At 46.1% G+C, this 17,980-nt stretch overlaps 1 protein-coding gene across 2 annotated transcripts in view; it reads right to left on the bottom strand.

Annotated features, from left to right (window-relative positions):
• LOC120977449 (H-2 class I histocompatibility antigen, Q9 alpha chain-like) overlaps positions 1-9,022 on the bottom strand; it is a 49,464-nt gene extending 40,442 nt beyond the window's left edge. For both annotated transcript variants that reach the window (XR_005773896.1, XM_040405413.1), the window contains exon 1: positions 8,864-9,022. Coding sequence is in view for 1 of the 2 variants with exons in the window: in XM_040405413.1 (XP_040261347.1) it covers positions 8,864-8,921 (58 nt within the window). In the remaining variant the exon portion in view is untranslated. The remainder of the gene's footprint in view (positions 1-8,863) is intronic.
• Positions 9,023-17,980: the final 8,958 nt, after the last annotated feature.

The raw sequence follows: 17,980 nt of genomic DNA, 5'->3' as shown, positions 1-17,980 counted from the left end.
TGGTGCCTCTGCTTATGCCTCTCAAATTATGAAAGCTATAGCTGATTGTCAAGCCGCTCTTACATCAAAGATAGACCATCTACAGTCTGACCTTAGCTGTTTGCGACATGATTTTGACAAAATTCGTGAAAGAACATCTGCAGTAGAGCAAAGAGTGAGTGATGTGGAAGATGCGTCCAGAGCAGCTGGAAATGACACCAGGCAGCTGCTGCAACAGGTTCAGATGCTGCAAGCCAGGGCGGAGGACGCTGAGAACCGCAATAGACGTAACAACGTCCGTATCATAGAAACATAGAATGTGTCGGCAGATAAGAACCATTTGGCCCATCTAGTCTGCCCAATATACTGAGTACTATGGATAGCCCCTGGCCCTATCTTATATGAAGGATGGCCTTATGCCTATCCCATGCATGCTTAAACCCCTTCACTGTATTTGCAGCTACCACTTCTGCAGGAAGGCTATTCCATGCATCCACTACTCTCTCAGTAAAGTAATACTTCCTTATATTACTTTTAAACCTTTGCCCCTCTAATTTAAAACTGTGTCCTCTTGTGGTAGTTTTTCTTCTATTAAATATGCTCTCTTCCTTTACCGAGTTGATTCCCTTTATGTATTTAAAAGTTTCTATCATATCCCCTCTGTCTCGTCTTTCTTCCAAGCTATACATGTTAAGGTCCTTTAACCTTTCCTGGTAAGTTTTATCCTGCAATCCATGTACCAGTTTAGTAGCTCTTCTCTGAACTCTCTCTAGAGTATCTATATCCTTCTGGAGATATGGCCTCCAGTACTGAGCACAATACTCCAAGTGAGGTCTCACCAGTGTTCTGTACAGCGGCATAAGCACTTCACTCTTTCTACTGCTTATACCTCTCCCTATACATCCAAGCATTCTGCTGGCATTTCGTGCTGCTCTATTACATTGTCTTCCCACCTTTAAGTCTTCTGAAATAATTACTCCTAAATCCCTTTCCTCAGATACTGAGGTCAGGACTGTGTCAAATATTCTATATTCTGCCCTTGGGTTTTTACGCCCCAGGTGCATTATCTTGCACTTATCCACATTAAATTTCAGTTTCCAGAGTTCTGACCATTCTTCTAGTTTTCCTAAATCCTTTTCCATTTGGCGTTTCCCTCCAGGAACATCAACCCTGTTACATATCTTTGTGTCATCAGCAAAAAGACAAACCTTACCAGCGAGGCCTTTTGCAATATCACTTATGAAGATATTAAACAAAATCGGTCCCAGTACAGATCCCTGTGGAACCCCACTGGTAACATTACCTTGTTTTGAATGTTCTCCATTGACTACAACCCTCTGTTGTCTGTCACTCAGCCACTGCCTAATCCACTCAACAATATGGGAGTCCATGCTCAATGACTGCAGTTTATTGATAAGTCTTCTATGTGGGACAGTGTCAAAAGCCTTACTAAAATCTAGATATGCGATGTCTACTGCACCTCCACCGTCTATTATTTTATTCACCCAGTCCAAAAAATCTATAAGATTTGTTTGACATGATCTCCCTGAAGTAAACCCATGTTGTTTTTCATCTTGCAATCCATGGGATTTTAGATGTTCCACAATCCTATCCTTTAATAGGGTTTCCATTAATTTGGGCTTACCGGAGCGAGCGGAGGGGTCTACCCCAGAAATTTTTGCGGAGCAACTCATAAAAGAAGTGTTATATCCCATCTCTCTTTCCAGTTGCTTTGTTATAGAAAGGGCACATCAGATTCCAACCAGGCCCTTACCGCCGGGATCCCCTGCTAGACCTTTCATCATGAAGATCCTGAACTACAGGGATAGAGACGCTATTTTGCTAGCTGCTCGGCAGAAGGGGAATGTCAGCTATGAGAATGTCCGTTTGTCCTTTTACCCGGACTTTACTGCAGAGGTCCAGAAGAAAAGGAAGCAGTTTACTGAGGTCCGAGCGCGGCTGAGGGACAAAAATGTGAAATATGCCATGATCTACCCTTCTCGCTTGAGGGTGCAGGATGGTGAAACAGTCCGTTTTTTTAGTACTCCTGAAGAGGCTAATGAATGGATTGAGAGAAATCTAAATGCAAGGCCTCACCGCTGATGGTCTATACTATAGTGATGGCAGCTGGAGCATATAATACTTGATTAAATGTTAAATTGCTTTACTGACAAGGTGGTTGGGGGAGGGGGGGGGTGGAGTACTTGGGTTTTAATGCACCACTATTACTCCTGTTAGAATCCCTGTTTCTTTGACTTTGTCTATTGATCAGAAGTTTAACCCCATATAGGTATGCTAGGTGGCAACACCCTGTATGACTATGCACTGTTGTGGGTAGACTTATATACTTGCTTCCTATCACTAACGTACCTATATGGTATATATGTTCTAATGAGTTAGGGTAGGTTATCGTACCCAGGAGTTGTGAGTTTGGGGTATCAGGCTCAACCATGTTAGGTAGGTTTGGGAAGGGTCGGTTGGGGAGGTTGAAAGTGGGGGGGCTAGAGAGAGTCTCTCTGTTGGGGGGTTCTTTGATGTGGATTGTATGTGTGCGTGAATGTGCCTTCATTGGTCGGAAACTATGGAGATGTTATCTTTGGAAGGATAAATGGCGGTAATTAAGCTACTTTCATGGAATGTTCGGGGTCTGAATGATAAGATTAAACGGTCTTTAGTGTTCAATTATCTGAAGAGGTATAACCCTGACATAATGTTATTACAGGAAACGCACCTACAAGGTCAGAAAGTGCTAGCTTTGCGGCGCCCATGGATAGGCCCCACATATCATGCGGTTTACTCAAACCACGCTAGAGGCGTGTCTATTTTGATCGCTAAAAGTCTTCCGTTTCAAATACTGTCTGTACAGCTGGACCCTTATGGTAGGTATGTGATTTTACATGCTTGTGTCAGAGGCCTGCAGTACCTATTTGTGGGACTATATATTCCTCCGCCATTCCGCAGAGAGGTCCTAGACTTAATTACAGCTAAAATAGCAGGATTTCCAGCAATACCTTATATTATTATGGGTGACTACAATGCCACTTTAGATCCTATACGGGACAGAAGGGTTCCTCAGGCCTCGCACAGCAATGTCCTGTCACATTGGGCTAGTACCTATGATTTAGTGGAAGCATGGCGCTATTTCCACCCCATAGATGCGCAATTTTCGTGCTATTCAGCATCTACTGGCTCACTTTCTCGCATAGATTTAGCCTTTGTCAGCAGGGATTTATCCCCTTATATCAAGTCCTGTGATTATCTACCGAGAGGAGTTTCAGACCATGCCCCCCTCCTTCTGATACTGTCACAGCCGCTGGCTTCGACTGATAAGCAGTGGCGGTTAAACCCTATGTGGCTCGAGGTATTACCTGTGGTGAGCGAGAGTCTAGATACAATGGGAAACTACTGGGCAGAGAATGAAGGGTCTACGAATCCTCTGGTAGAATGGGATGCTTTTAAGTCAGTAATGAGAGGGGCATTGATTGCGGCTATTGCAACTCACAGAAAGGAACTGAATATCAAACGGATGAAACTAGAGACGGAACTAGCTGATAAAGAGAGGTTATATATACTAGATCCGTGCCCTGAGAAGCAGACTTTGTGGCTTGAGGCGCAGCGTAGGTTTACTTTGCATTTAACTGAATATACTGAGAAGAAACTTTTAAATCAGAAACAAACTATTTTTTCAGATGGCGATAAGTGTGGCAGGGCTTTGGCGTACTTGACTAGATCTGAGACTCCGCAAACGGTGGTAGCGGGAGTGCTGAATGATCAGGGGCTATTGTTGAGGGAACCTAGAGATGTCTGCCGCCGGTTCGCTTCCTATTATGAGACATTATATGCCCCCAAGATCACGTGTACCTCGGAAGAAATTGCCAATTTCTTAGCAGGTATGGAGATTCCTTCTTTGGACAGAGATGACGGGGTGGCCCTGGCGGCAGACATATCTGACCTGGAGATTGAAACGGCCATTAGTTCCTTAGCAACCAAGAAAACCCCGGGACCCGATGGATTTCCTGCTGAATGGTATAAGAGATTTTCTAAAGACCTGGTTAGCAGATTTGGGAAGCTGTTGAGGTATGCACTGGAAAGTGGTTCGTTGCCACCATCCTTTCTGGAGGCAACGATAGTGGTGATTCATAAATCCGGGAAGCCATCTGACCAGTGTAGCTCTTATCGACCTATCTCACTTCTGAATCTTGATGTTAAAATCTTTGCGAAGGTACTGGCGTTAAGATTGCGGGGGGGTAATTCTCTCCTTGGTTGGGGTAGATCAATCGGGGTTTATGCCAGGGAAAACCACAGATATTAATTTAAGGAGATTGTTCACAAACCTTCAGGTCAACCATGATAATAGAGGCATGAGAGCTCTGGCGTCCCTAGACAATGAAAAAGCCTTTGATTCAGTAGAATGGGAATTTATGTGGGCTGTACTGACTCAAATGGGCTTTCCGGAGAAATTTTTGAGCTGGCTGCAAATGCTCTATAGATCCCCGTCGGCGAGAGTCAGGGTAAATGGGTACACATCGGACTCCTTCCCCTTGGGTAGAGGCACTAGACAGGGCTGCCCTCTCTCCCCCCTGTTATTTGCATTAATTATGGAACCTTTATCGATACTCATATCCTCTAATTCAGGTATAGAAGGCTGGGAAATAGCTGGAATATCAGAAAAGCTTTCATTATATGCTGATGACATGTTGGTATACCTGGCGGATACAGGGAAGTCTCTAGATACCCTTTTAAGCGTTGTTGATCAATTTGGTGGCTTCTCAGGTCTCCGTGTGAACTGCGCTAAGTCTAGTCTCTGTCTGGTTGATGACGTTGACCCAGCTCGCATTTCGGTGAACAATAGGCTTCAGATTGTGGAGCAATTTACATATTTGGAGATTATTGTTCATAGACAGGTGGCAAAATTTTTTGATTTGAATATTGTTCCTACAATGCAATCCATTACTCGAAAGCTGGAGGCTTGGGAAAATCTCCCCTTAACTCTGATCGGGCGTACCAATGTGGTAAAAATGATTCTTCTCCCAAAATTGTATAGGGCTGCTCCAGTGTTAATTCCCAAGAGACATTTTGCTACCCTAGATAGAGTAATTTCTCCCTTTCTATGGAATAAGTCTTCTCCCAGAATAGCGAGATCCACCCTCCAGGCATCTTACCTGCGGGGGGGGGGTCTTGCCTTACCAAACCTGTACATGTATTATGTAGCGGTGCAGCTAAGTTATGTGGCGTGGTGGGTACGGGCTGACTCGGGGAACCCGGCGGTAGTGTTGGAAGCAGCTTTGTTGGGGTCCTATGAGGCACTTACGAACTTGGCAAATAGGAGGGGGGCTAGGTCTGCAGTACACTACACCCAATCGATGGCAGCTGCAGTGCAGATTTGGGTAAAATGGGGCCAGAGGGGTAACCCTGAAGAGAGTGATATTACTTGGTCGCCATATTTGCCGTTGTGGAGAAACAGAGTGCTTCCGGAGCTGTTCTCACTACTAGAGTTTGAATTTTGGCCCCAGAAGGGGATACGTTACCTTACTCAACTGTATGACAAGGGCCTCTTTAGATCCTTTAGTAGTTTGAAGCAAGAATTTAATTTGCCCCAGCGTTGTTTATACAGATATTTTCAACTCAGGCATGCCTGTCAGGCTCAGTTTGGTAGAGAACCTTTAAAGTTGGAGTGTAGTCCAGTGGAGGCAGCGATTAGGAGGGTTCCCTTAGTCAAACCAGTGTCGACTCTTTATGCGTCGCTGATGGCGCTGCAGGACTCCCCTCTGGATAAGGCTTTTGTCAGATGGAAAAGAGACATCGAAGGTTTGGAAGATGCACATGTTAAAGAATCTAGCTGTACATGGAGATCTACAGTGGTAAGTGCTAGGGATCAGTTGATTCAAGTTAAGTGGCTCCATAGGATTTATTATACTCCAGTGAGGTTATTTAAAATGGGTAAATTGCCGAACCCTCATTGCACAAGATGTGGACATGAAAATGGTTCCCTTATACACATGGTGTGGCAGTGTCCGATTATTCATGGCTTCTGGGAGGAAATTCATGCGTATATTACCGTAATGATAAACTGGGCTTTCCTAATGTTTGTACTGAGCTCAGTAGTCTGTTGGGAGTAGCCAATGAGGTTGTTCCCACCAAATTTGGTAGGAAACTTTACAGAATACTCTTATATTATGCTAGGAAAACTATCCTTCTCAATTGGAAACCTCCTAAGAATCCTACTATGCAACAATGGGTACATCTAATTAATGCGGATCTTGGATTATATAAGTTCGTATATGAGAAAAGAGGGACCCCTGATCGCTACATGAAGATATGGGACTCTTGGATTGAAGCCCAGACTCTGGTACCATAGATGACGGAGTAACTGTTCCGACCAATGAGGGTGGTGTGAATGTGTGTGTGTATGGGCGGTACTTATAATTATCCTCAGGCAAAGTAGGTTGGGTAATATTTATACTGAACTTGATATTTGCTTCTGACCTGCACTTGGGTCATGAGGAGCCGTTCTGATTGATCCCATGTATTTGATTTGTACTAGACTCAAATGATGATTGTCTGTATTGTAGTGTTTGTTATGCTTTCTACAAATTTAATAAAATAAAAAGATACTATTAAAAAATAAATGGAGCCAAGGAACAGGCAGATATTCATAACACATGAGCAGTCGATTAGCTGTAAATGGCGGGAATTACTTCACCCCTCCTACAGGTTTCCTTTAAAGAGTCTGTCACCTTCAAAGTAAGCATACCGCCATATTGAGTAGGTGCCCCGAAACATGATCATACTTTTCTTGTGAGCAACGGTGCACCAATAGGAGTGGTCCCGCCTACTGGGCACCAAAAACATAGGGGCACATTTATTAGGACCAGCGTTTTAGATGCCGGTCTTCATAAAGCCCCTGTGCTGGCGGTGGTTCCGCCGACGTTATGAAGCGGCGCCGGCCTATACGTAACGTCGGTGCATCCAGCACCAGTCTAAATGTAATACGGCGTCCTGTCTGTCTTACATTTAGACCATTTTCTAAAACAGGTGTACAAAATGATGAATGAGACGGGCCTGCCGGTCCTTCCCCGCCCATGCTACACCCACAATCTTAGACCTGGTGTGAGCGGGAAAAAGCCGCATATACGGTTAGTTGTGCCGCCATCTGCGTCTGAAATACGCCTAATGTAGACGTATTTCAGATTAGTAAATGGCTCCCATAATTTTATATAACAATAAAGAGGAGCATTTCTCAGCTCTAGAGATCCGGATTTTAACAAAACAGGCATGGTTATGTTTTCTGGGATCCGGCCTCACATGGCGGCATGTACCGGTATACTGAAATACATTTTAGAGGTGACAGACCGGCTTTAAAAGGGTTTGCCAACATTTTTTTTTACTGATGACCTATCCTCTGCATAGGAAATCAGCATCTGATCAGTGGGGGTGCGACACCCAGGACCCCTGCCAATCAGCTGTTTTGAAAATTACACTGCCCCACACTGTGCCCCCTGAATATTACACTGCCCCACACTGTGCCCCCTGAATATTACACTGCCCCACACTGTGCCCCCTGAATATTACCCTGCCCCACACTGTGCCCCCTGAATATTACACTGGCCCACACTGTGCCCCCTGAATATTACACTGTCCCACACTGTGGCCCTGAATATTACACTGCCCCACACTGTGCCCCCTGAATATTACACTGCCCCACACTGTGCACCCTGAATATTACACTGCCCCACACTGTGCCCCCTGAATATTACACTGCCCCACACTGTGGCCCTGAATATTACACTGCCCCACACTGTGCACCCTGAATATTACACTGCCCCACACTGTGCACCCTGAATATTACACTGTCCCACACTGTGGCCCTGAATATTACACTGCCCCACACTGTGGCCCTGAATATTACACTGTCCCACACTGTGCCCCCTGAATATTACACTGCCCCACACTGTGCCCCCTGAATATTACACTGCCCCACACTGTGCCCCCTGAATATTACACTGCCCCACACTGTGCCCCCTGAATATTACACTGCCCCACACTGTGGCCCTGAATATTACACTGCCCCACACTGTGCACCCTGAATATTACACTGTCCCACACTGTGGCCCTGAATATTACACTGCCCCACACTGTGCCCTCTGAATATTACACTGTCCCACACTGTGCACCCTGAATATTACACTGTCCCACACTGTGCCCCCTGAATATTACACTGCCCCACACTGTGCCCCCTGAATATTACACTGCCCCACACTGTGCCCCCTGAATATTACACTGCCCCACACTGTGCCCCCTGAATATTACACTGCCCCACACTGTGCCCCCTGAATATTACACTGCCCCACACTGTGCCCCCTGAATATTACACTGCCCACCACTGTGCTCAGTCATCCCTTTGGCTCAGATTCTTATTCCGCTCCAGGTTTCTGCTTCCAGCCCGGACTTTACTCAGCAGAAGTTATACTGCAGGAATATGGCGCACGGAGAGGATTTGGCGCAGCTCAGCGACATTTCTTCCCTTACACGACCTCACGGCTGATGTGAATACGCTCCATTAAACTGTCAGAAATTGGCGCACGTCTGTGATACATTTGGCGCACTTTATCCCTCCTCTCAGCCCCTACATTCTATCACACATTTGGCGCACAGTTTGCTCCGTCCTCCTCCGCCGTGTTCTCCGCATTGTGTCCATACAGCGGGGGTCAGACCGCCATACTGCCATACGATGATCGCACCGATCTCTAGCGACAGACAGAAGATCGCTATGGCGCAGGCTACATGTGCGGCTTCTCCAGCGATTTCCTGCGTCTTATAGACTGCAACACACTGACACTGCAGAATACACCTAATAACCCGGTCCTAGAGCCTCCATACTCACCAGAACACACCGCAGACACATGGAGGAGAAGCACAACGAGGGGGAACATCTTCTTCATCTTCCTCTGATATATTGGGGGCCCCGAGTGACGAGAACCTGAGTGTCCCCCAGACGAGCGCAGCTGTAATAGAGGATCCCAGTCCGTGCACTGGAGGAGCTCCGCTCTGATTGGACGGCGCTTACACTTCCCTCCAATAGGAAAATGATTCTCCAGAGGATCAGCAGTTACCGGGCAGAGCGAGGCCGGAGAGGTTAGACGCCGGAGAAAGTGAAAGTGGAGTCTGGGGGTCTTCTAGAGAAGCTGTGAAGTATCAGGGAGGCCCGGAGGAGAGGCCGTCACCTGGAGGCCCGGAGGAGAGGCCGTCACCTGGAGGCCGTGACACTGGGTGGGGGGGGAAAGCCATGGAAACCAAAAACGTGTTTCAAAAACAAATTAGCCGCTTGACTCACAGAGAAGACCAGGGAGGGAACAACATGTGGCCCTGAAGAACACCAGTGGCCCCCGGCCCATATTACACAGCCTCCCAACAAAGAAGGCAGATCCGTGATGAGGTCTCAGGGAGCAGAAGGACTGGGGGTCGTCACAAGATCTCCCCTGCCTGGAGACCGTGGCCCCCAGTAATACTGGGCTATCAGGGGCGCAGCTGGAACTGACTGGGGCCCACAGCAAATGTTCTATCTCCCCCCCCCCCCGCCCCTCTTATTTGAGGACTAATCACAATCTGCTGCGGATTCATTATAGGGAAATGCAAACGATCACTGCTCCCTATACTGAGGAGGAGATCGCTGCATGTAATAGCCGATGATTGTCGGGATGAACGAGTCCTTCCCCGTCGCCTGGTAATTCTGGCTGTCTAATACAGCCTTATGGCACACTGTCCAACCATGAGGTTGCCCTGGCACAAGTGCAGAAGTGAAGTGGCAGCTGAAATGGACCGACCCAGCTCCGTAAAGACCCTGCAGAAAGTGACCAGAAAACCTTTTAGATTGCTGAGCAATGGATGAGTAGCCCAGGTGAGAGCTTTGTAAGGGAAACCAGGAAGGTTATTTTGGGCTAGTCTGTAGGACATTGGTGGGACAGAAGCTCAGAATGGATGGTGCATTGATTCATAACGCCTCAGCATAACTTGGAGTCCCCTTCAAAGAGCAGAGAAAGTGGCCGCCTGGAGGCTGCGGGCGGTGGAGGTGTTGCTGCTGCGGTTGAAAGTTGCAGTACCGGAGTGTAGGTCAGGTGGGGCAGTGAATAGTCAGAATTCAGGCAGATGTCGGGACACAGGCAAACAGATACAGCACACCTTTGTAGGAACTAACAAGCTAGAGAACCTATTGCTCAGGCACTCTCCTACTGGGGAAGGTTCTTAAAATACCCCAGGATTGCCAGCCATCGGCTGGTGTAGGTGTAAGGGTGGGCACATGCTGGCCCTTTAAGAGCTGGATAATGCACATGGGAGAGATAGGATTTATTCCTCTATACATATATAATGTGAACATTCTGTAGTACACATTTTTGTCCACTAGATGGCCGCAAACCAGATGTATGAGCCATGTGTGCATTCCTTTGTCTTATGGTCAATAGGGAAGGGGGGATTAGGTTGCAGTTTTCAAATCTACCTATGAACTCAGAGTTGAAGTTGCTGAACCCACTCCTATCAGGTCAAGGAGCCAATAGTCTCTTCTTAAGGAACACCCCTTTTGTGATGTCATATCTGCTATTTAAGTCAATGTAACTTGAATAAAGCTCTCTCTTCTACCATGGCTCAGGGGGGGATGAGAAGATGCTTTCATGGAACCACCTGTGTGTCAGGTCTCATTATGGGAGCAGTATGGTGTACACATTCTTATACTTCTAATTGATTTGGCACCGCACAAAGAAGATGAGAATCTCATGAATTGCAACGACACGCGCAAGCCCTAGGAGCAGAATGGAGAGGCCTAGCTGGCAATGACAGGCGGGTGCCTGCCCAAGAAGACAGGCCAGAAGACTCCAGGGGCTGGAACCATCAAGTCCAGGCCACCAGCAGAGGGGCGAGTAGAGTGGTGCCAATGCCCGCAGCAGGCACGGGCTGCCGATATACAACACAGGCACTCTACACACGCACCTTTACATTTGCAGGCACTCTCTTACACATGTAACCTACCGATATCTAAAAATAATAGACAAAAAAAACAATAGATAAAAAATAAAAAACAATTATCCCTTTGTTCCTGGTTGACCTTTTACCTTATTTTATATGTACTATTTATTATTATTCTTTAAAGGGGTTGGCCCATCTCATACATTGGGGGCATATCGCTAGGATGTGTCCCCAATGTCTGATAGGTGCGGGTCTCGCCTCTGGGACCCTCTAGAAGAGGTGGGACCTGCACCTATCAGACATTGGGGTCATTTCAAAGCGACATGCCCCCAATGTATGAGATGGGCCGACCCCTTTAATCACATCCTCCAGAAGAGAAATGTTTACGTGTCCTTATATTCATCTACATTTATCTTTAAAATGTATTTTCTGGCAAATTTGCAACAATCTTTCAATGCAGTCTATTCCTCTCATGTACAGTTGTTTATTATAACACTATAGTGACCTCTTGTGGGCAAAACTGGTATACCGACACATAAAAACATTATTTTCCATTAAATTGCAGTATATATTATACCTTATTGAGAACCCAGTATTTTTAAACTCCCAATAAAATATTCATCCCAAGAGTACCTCATGTACATTCTTTTAACTCCTGTTATACTATATTATTTTTTTAAATAATTGTTAATTATCCTTCACAATTATTAACACTCTTGTACTCTAATCTTTTTACCTACAAAAAAAATTGCATTAAGTTTTTTTTTTATATTGTCTAAGGTTATCCATGACTGTTGTCCCCCCCTCTCCTCTACCTTTGACCTAACACACTGGTCTGCGTGCTAGAACACTTATTTGATCTGAACACTTCTTGATCTGTATGACTCTTTTAATGTGAATGTGCCTGACGAAGAGGGCGATCCGCACTTAAAACGCGTTGATGACCAAATAAAGAAATTACCGGTACATTTTATACGTACCTGTCTACAAGGTTGCTGGTGATAGCTCCTGGATTTTGATAGCGCCTGGACTTCTTCCAGTTTGAGCTTGCAGCTCACGGTTCACATCGTGAAGCCAACTGAGAATCCGAGGCTGCGGTCCTAAGGAACCGCTCAGGGTGGGGGGTAAAATTACAGCAGGCTCTTAAGGTGTTGTGACTCCCACAACAGACAGATGTAAGCGCAGTATATACTGTGATACTATTGTCATATCCTGATCTCACACATGAGGCGCTGCCTCTGTTTTTTCTTTTCTATGTAATTTTCAATATGCAGACACTCTTACACTCACTTTTCCATATGCAGACACTCTTACACTCACTTTTCCATATGCAGACACTCTTACACTCACTTTTCCATATGCAGACACTCTTACACACACACACACACACACACTTTTCCATATGCAGGCACTCTTACACACACACTTTTCCATATGCAGACACTCTTACACAAACACTTTTCCATATGCAGACACTCTTACACACACACTTTTCCATATGCAGACACTCTTACACAAACACTTTTCCATAGGCAGACACTCTTACACACACACACACTTTTCCATATGCAGACACTCTTACACACACACACTTTTCCATATGCAGACACTCTTACACACATACTTTTCCATATGCAGACACTCTTACACACACATTTTTCCATATGCAGACACTCTTACACACACACTTTTCCATAGGCAGACACTCTTACACACACACTTTTCCATATGCAGACACTCTTACACACACACTTTTCCATATGCAGACACTCTTACACACATACTTTTCCATAGGCAAACACTCTTACACACACACTTTTCCATAGGCAGACACTCTTACACACATACTTTTCCATAGGCAAACACTCTTACACACACACTTTTCCATATGCAGACACTCTTACACACATACTTTTCCATAGGCAAACACTCTTACACACACACTTTTCCATAGGCAGACACTCTTACACACACACTTTTCCATATGCAGACACTCTTACACACACACTTTTCCATAGGCAAACACTCTTACACACACACCTTTCCATAGGCAGACACTCTTACACACACACTTTTCCATATGCAGACACTCTTACACACACACTTTTCCATAGGCAGACACTCTTACACACACACTTTTCCATATGCAGACACTCTTACACACACACTTTTCCATATGCAGACACTCTTACACACATACTTTTCCATATGCAGACACTCTTACACACACACACTTTTCCATATGCAGACACTTACACACACACTTTTCCATATGCAGACACTCTTACACACACACTTTTCCATATGCAGACACTCTTACACACATACTTTTCCATAGGCAGACACTCTTACACACACACTTTTCCATAGGCAGACACTCTTACACACATACTTTTCCATAGGCAGACACTCTTACACACACACTTTTCCATAGGCAGACACTCTTACACACACACTTTTCCATACGCAGACACTCTTACACACACACTTTTCCATAGGCAGACACTCTTACACACACACTTTTCCATATGCAGGCACTCTTTTACACAGCATTACACTACATAGTGTATATAGATTAATTACCTACCTCACATGGTGGCCCCCTGGGAGGTGTATTGGCAGATGTGTGGCTGCAGCTTCCAGTTGTGGCCCCCAAGTGCCAAACCAGGCTCCTGCCTCTCATAGTGAGACGGGCCACAGGGTAGGATGGGGTGATAGTGGCAATGATGGTGGTAGTTGTACTCACTGTGGCACTTGCTGGGAGGTGCAGTGATGGAAAGACGCACCCTTTCTTCCCTCAGGGCACACCCAGGGCTTTTGGGCTCTCCTGTCTTGTGGTGGCTGGAGTGTGATTGGTAGTGGATGGTTGGCAGGGTGCCAGGCAGGAAAACAGGTGTGGGGGCAGGCAGCGGATGACTGTGGAAAGGACCAGGCCTATTTAGTTATAATAAATCTCTCTTTACTGAGCAGATAATGGGAGTTGCAGTACACGTATCAGCAATAAGCACAGTTCTGAGTAGGCGTTTTCCAATAGCAGTGAATAGAAGTGTGGATTTATTGTAGGAGAGTCAGTACTTGTGACTGATCGGTGCTCCTCCAATCAGCACTGTATACATGTTCTGACTTTCTTGAAACGTGTGGCAAAATTACGTGTTTTTTGCTCCAATTTTGAAAAAATGAGACCACGTGGACACCACCTTACTGACCAGGAGTGCTGATTGGAGCGGCAGCTGTCAGTCAAAAGTACAGACTCTCCTACAATAAATTAGTCCTCCTATTCACTAAGGAAGTACAGCAAGCTCATGGGGAGCCGGAGCAGAGGATGGGAGTGGTAGTGGCTCTGACTAAAGGATGTGTCACAGTGATTTTCCTTAGGCCCTTGCTCCCTAGAGCTGCTGCAGTAAGAGGAGGGCACCTTTTCTTCCGTTGGGGCACTCCCTGTAGTTGGGGCTGGTAGTTGTATGGGTGCCGGCCAGGAGGTATAGTAGTGCAATGGTCAGTGTATGGGATGGTAAGAGTCAGGCCAGAGGTAGAAGAATAAACGTCCCTTTTTACATGAGTTCAAAATAGTAGTTGTACTACTGTATATCTAACAATAATCTGTACACGTCCTTTTCACAGATGGCGAGGTATGGAGGCTGGCAAAGTGGCAGATAATGGCCCTCTTGGTATGCTTTCTTGCTAAAGTCTCACTAGAATATCTGGCTAGGAGCCAGGGGCGTTGCTCGGGTCTCAAAAGATCCAGGGCCCAAGCCCCAATGAATATGGCCCAGTCTCCTCTGATGTAGATCTTCTCTCTCATCATCTCCATTTGGTCCGTACAACTTCTCTCAGCCGCCTCGTCTCTGCAGAGTGTGACACACGGACATCTTAGCTTCCTCACTTTTCTATCATCATCCCCCAACCTGGCGTCCCCACAGTGTTATCCTGCTGCTCGCTGTGCTTCCCAATACCCCCAAATACTATCCTGAAGAAAAATGAGTGCCCCCATAGTAATGGTGCTCCTCATAGTCCTACCCATAGTAATTTCCTTCTAAAATGCCCTCATTAGTAATACTGCCCCCTACAGTGCCCCCAACCGTGATAATGCTCCCCAAGAGTGCCTCCATTAGTATTAATACCCTCACAGAGCCCCCCTACTAGAAATAAGGTCCCCCTATTGTTCCCCCAGTGGTAATAAAGCTCTCTACAGACCCCTCAGTAGTAATAAGTCCCCCATAGTGCTCAGTAGAAAAAAGGAAGATTTATCAGATCCTCCTATAGAGCCCCCAGTAGTAACAAGAACATCTATTGTCCCCTGTATTTATAATACCCCTACAGTGCCCCCAGTATTTATACTGCCCCCTACTGTTATAATTCTCACCCTGAAGTGCCCCCAGTATTTATAATGCCCCTGCAGTGCCCCCTGTAGTTATATTCCTCCCTCCCCCATACAGTCCCATGTAAATAACATCACACCATCTCTCCTGCCCCCTCCAAAATACAGTCCTGAGTAAATAACATCACTCCCCTCCCTTCAGCCCCTCCACCATACAGTCCCATGTAAATAACACTATTTCCTTCCCTCCGCCATAGAGTCCCATATAAATAACATCACACCATCTCTCCAGCCTTCTCAAATATACAGTCCCATGTAAATAACATCCCTCTCTATCACCCCCTTCAAAATACAGTCCCATGTAAATAACATCACCTCCTCCCCAGCCACCTTCAATATACAGTCCCAAGTAAATAATACCCCCCTCCCCAGCCACCTCAAACATGCAATCCCATGTAAACATCACCCCCTCAACATTCAGTCCCATGTAAATAACATCATTCCCCCCACCAGCCACCTTCAACATACAGTCCCATGTAAATAACATTGCCCCCTCAACATTCAGTCCCATGTAGATAACATCACTCCCTCCCACAGCCGCCATAAACATACAGTCTCATGTAAATAACATCAATGCCTCCCCCAGCCCGTCCGGCATACAGTCCCATGTAAATAACATCACTCCCTCCCCAGCCACCATCAACACGCAGTTCCATGTAAATAACATCCCTCCCTTCAGCCCTAACAAACCAGTTAAATAACCATAACTCCCAGCTTTGCTCTGCCTCTCCCTTCACTTACCTCTCCTCATGTACAGACATCACCACAGCTTCTTTCCCCAGGACTTCTCCTCTTCACTGCCATCCTCTCCTGCACTGGTCACATGATGGTGACATCATCGCAGGTCCTTTTCAACCACTGCCTGTTTTACTGGTCACAGGACCTGCGATGTCATCACAGGTCCTTCAGCTCTTCCAGTGCACTAGATTCAATTGTACTGCTGTCCTGAGGAAAGCAATACAGTTGTATCTAGCTGGCAGGCAGGGGTCTGGGACAAAACATCAGGAGTCCAGGCCCAGAATGTTTTAACCTAGCAACGCCCCTGCTAGCAACTATAATCTGGCAATTGTGGTTGTAGTGTCCACTGCAGGATACAGGTTCTAGGAGCACTTTTGGCCAAGACCTGGTTAATTGTGATGGGTGTCTTAATTGTAATCCCTCACAAGTAGCAAAATCTGGCTAGCTGTAGTTGCAGGTTACTTTGCTGACTCTTACGCCTTAGCCATGCAAATTCTAAGTTCTTCTTCCTCCTTTCTCTTTTTCATGCTGTAGCAGAAGCAGTAAGTTTCACAGAGATTGGTTAGTCTCTATATTCTGAGGCCTAAGGAATGGGAGCATAAGGATTGCATTCTTCTCCTTCACTCACTAGACTAGAACTCCCCTTAGACAGGAAGTAGGACCAGCCCCTCCTGCCAAGAGGGGTGGAACAGGGTGGTTAACTCTGTCCCTGCCAACCATACCAGGGTGTGCTGAGTGTACATTATTGTTGATCACGAATATTCGAATAGCGAATTTTAATCACGAATATCGGCACTTCGAGAATTCGCGAATATTTAGAATATCGCAAAATATATTCGTAATCGCGAATATTTGATTTTTTTTTAAATACCAGTTCATACCAGTTAATTTTTATGCGAATATTTTAGGCGAATTTTATGCGAATTTTCGCAATCAAGAAAATAATGCCTGGAGATCATGAATTCGCGAATTCTCGAATATATGGCGAATATTCGCCCAAATATTCGCGAAATATTGCGAATTCGAATATTGCCCCTGCTGCTCATCACTAGTTTTCAAGCCGTTGGTCCTGCGACAATGTCCGCCTCTGCCTCCTCATCCTCCACTGTGTCCTCATCCTCCACTGTGTCCTCAGCCTCCACTGCAGGGACAATTCACAGTGCCCCTCCAGCATACCACATGTGCAGGGCACGGCGGTGTCACGCTGTTATGCACCTCATTTGCCTGGGCGAAATGAATTACACACGGGAGGAACTGCTCCGTGTCCTTCATCAAGAAATTGAATCCTGGCTTTCTCCGCGACATCTCAAAATCGGAACCATGGTGACCGACAATGGGAGGAACATGGTGTCGGCACTGCGTCAAGGAGGGCTGAGCCATGAGCCCTGCATGGCACACATGTTTAATCTGGTTGTCAAGCGGTTCCTCAACTCTTCCTAAAAATTGCCAGGAAACTTTGCATGCACTTCATCCACTCGTACACCACAAAGCACACCCTCCTTGAGCTGCAGCAGCAGAATGGCATCCTCCAACATAGGCTGATATGGAACGTTTCCACCTGTTGGAATTACACCGATATTGCAACGTTTCCACCTGTTGGAATTCCACCGTCCATATGTTGGACCGACTATATGAACAGAGAAAGGCCATAAACGATTTCTTGATGATCCAAGCGGACAGGAGTACTCCCCTGTGTAACTTCGATGTCAGCCAGTGGCAGCTCATGAGTGACACCTGCCGTTTGCTCAGGCCCTTTGAGGAGGCCACGTTATTTTCAGTCGCCAGACTACTGGATGAACAATGTTATTCCACTGCTTCATGTCCTGGAACAGATGCTGGTAAATCTGGCTGGTCATGGGCCCTGTGGGGGCTGAACTGGAGGAGGACATTGAAGCACAAACAATGTGTAGCGAAATGGGTGGTTTT

The sequence above is a fragment of the Bufo bufo genome, chromosome 8 (assembly GCF_905171765.1).
Source record: "Bufo bufo chromosome 8, aBufBuf1.1, whole genome shotgun sequence".
NCBI classification, from domain to species: Eukaryota; Metazoa; Chordata; class Amphibia; order Anura; family Bufonidae; genus Bufo; species Bufo bufo.
The sequence above is the reverse complement of the archived record's forward strand: the minus strand, read 5'-3'. Positions and strand labels throughout refer to the sequence as shown.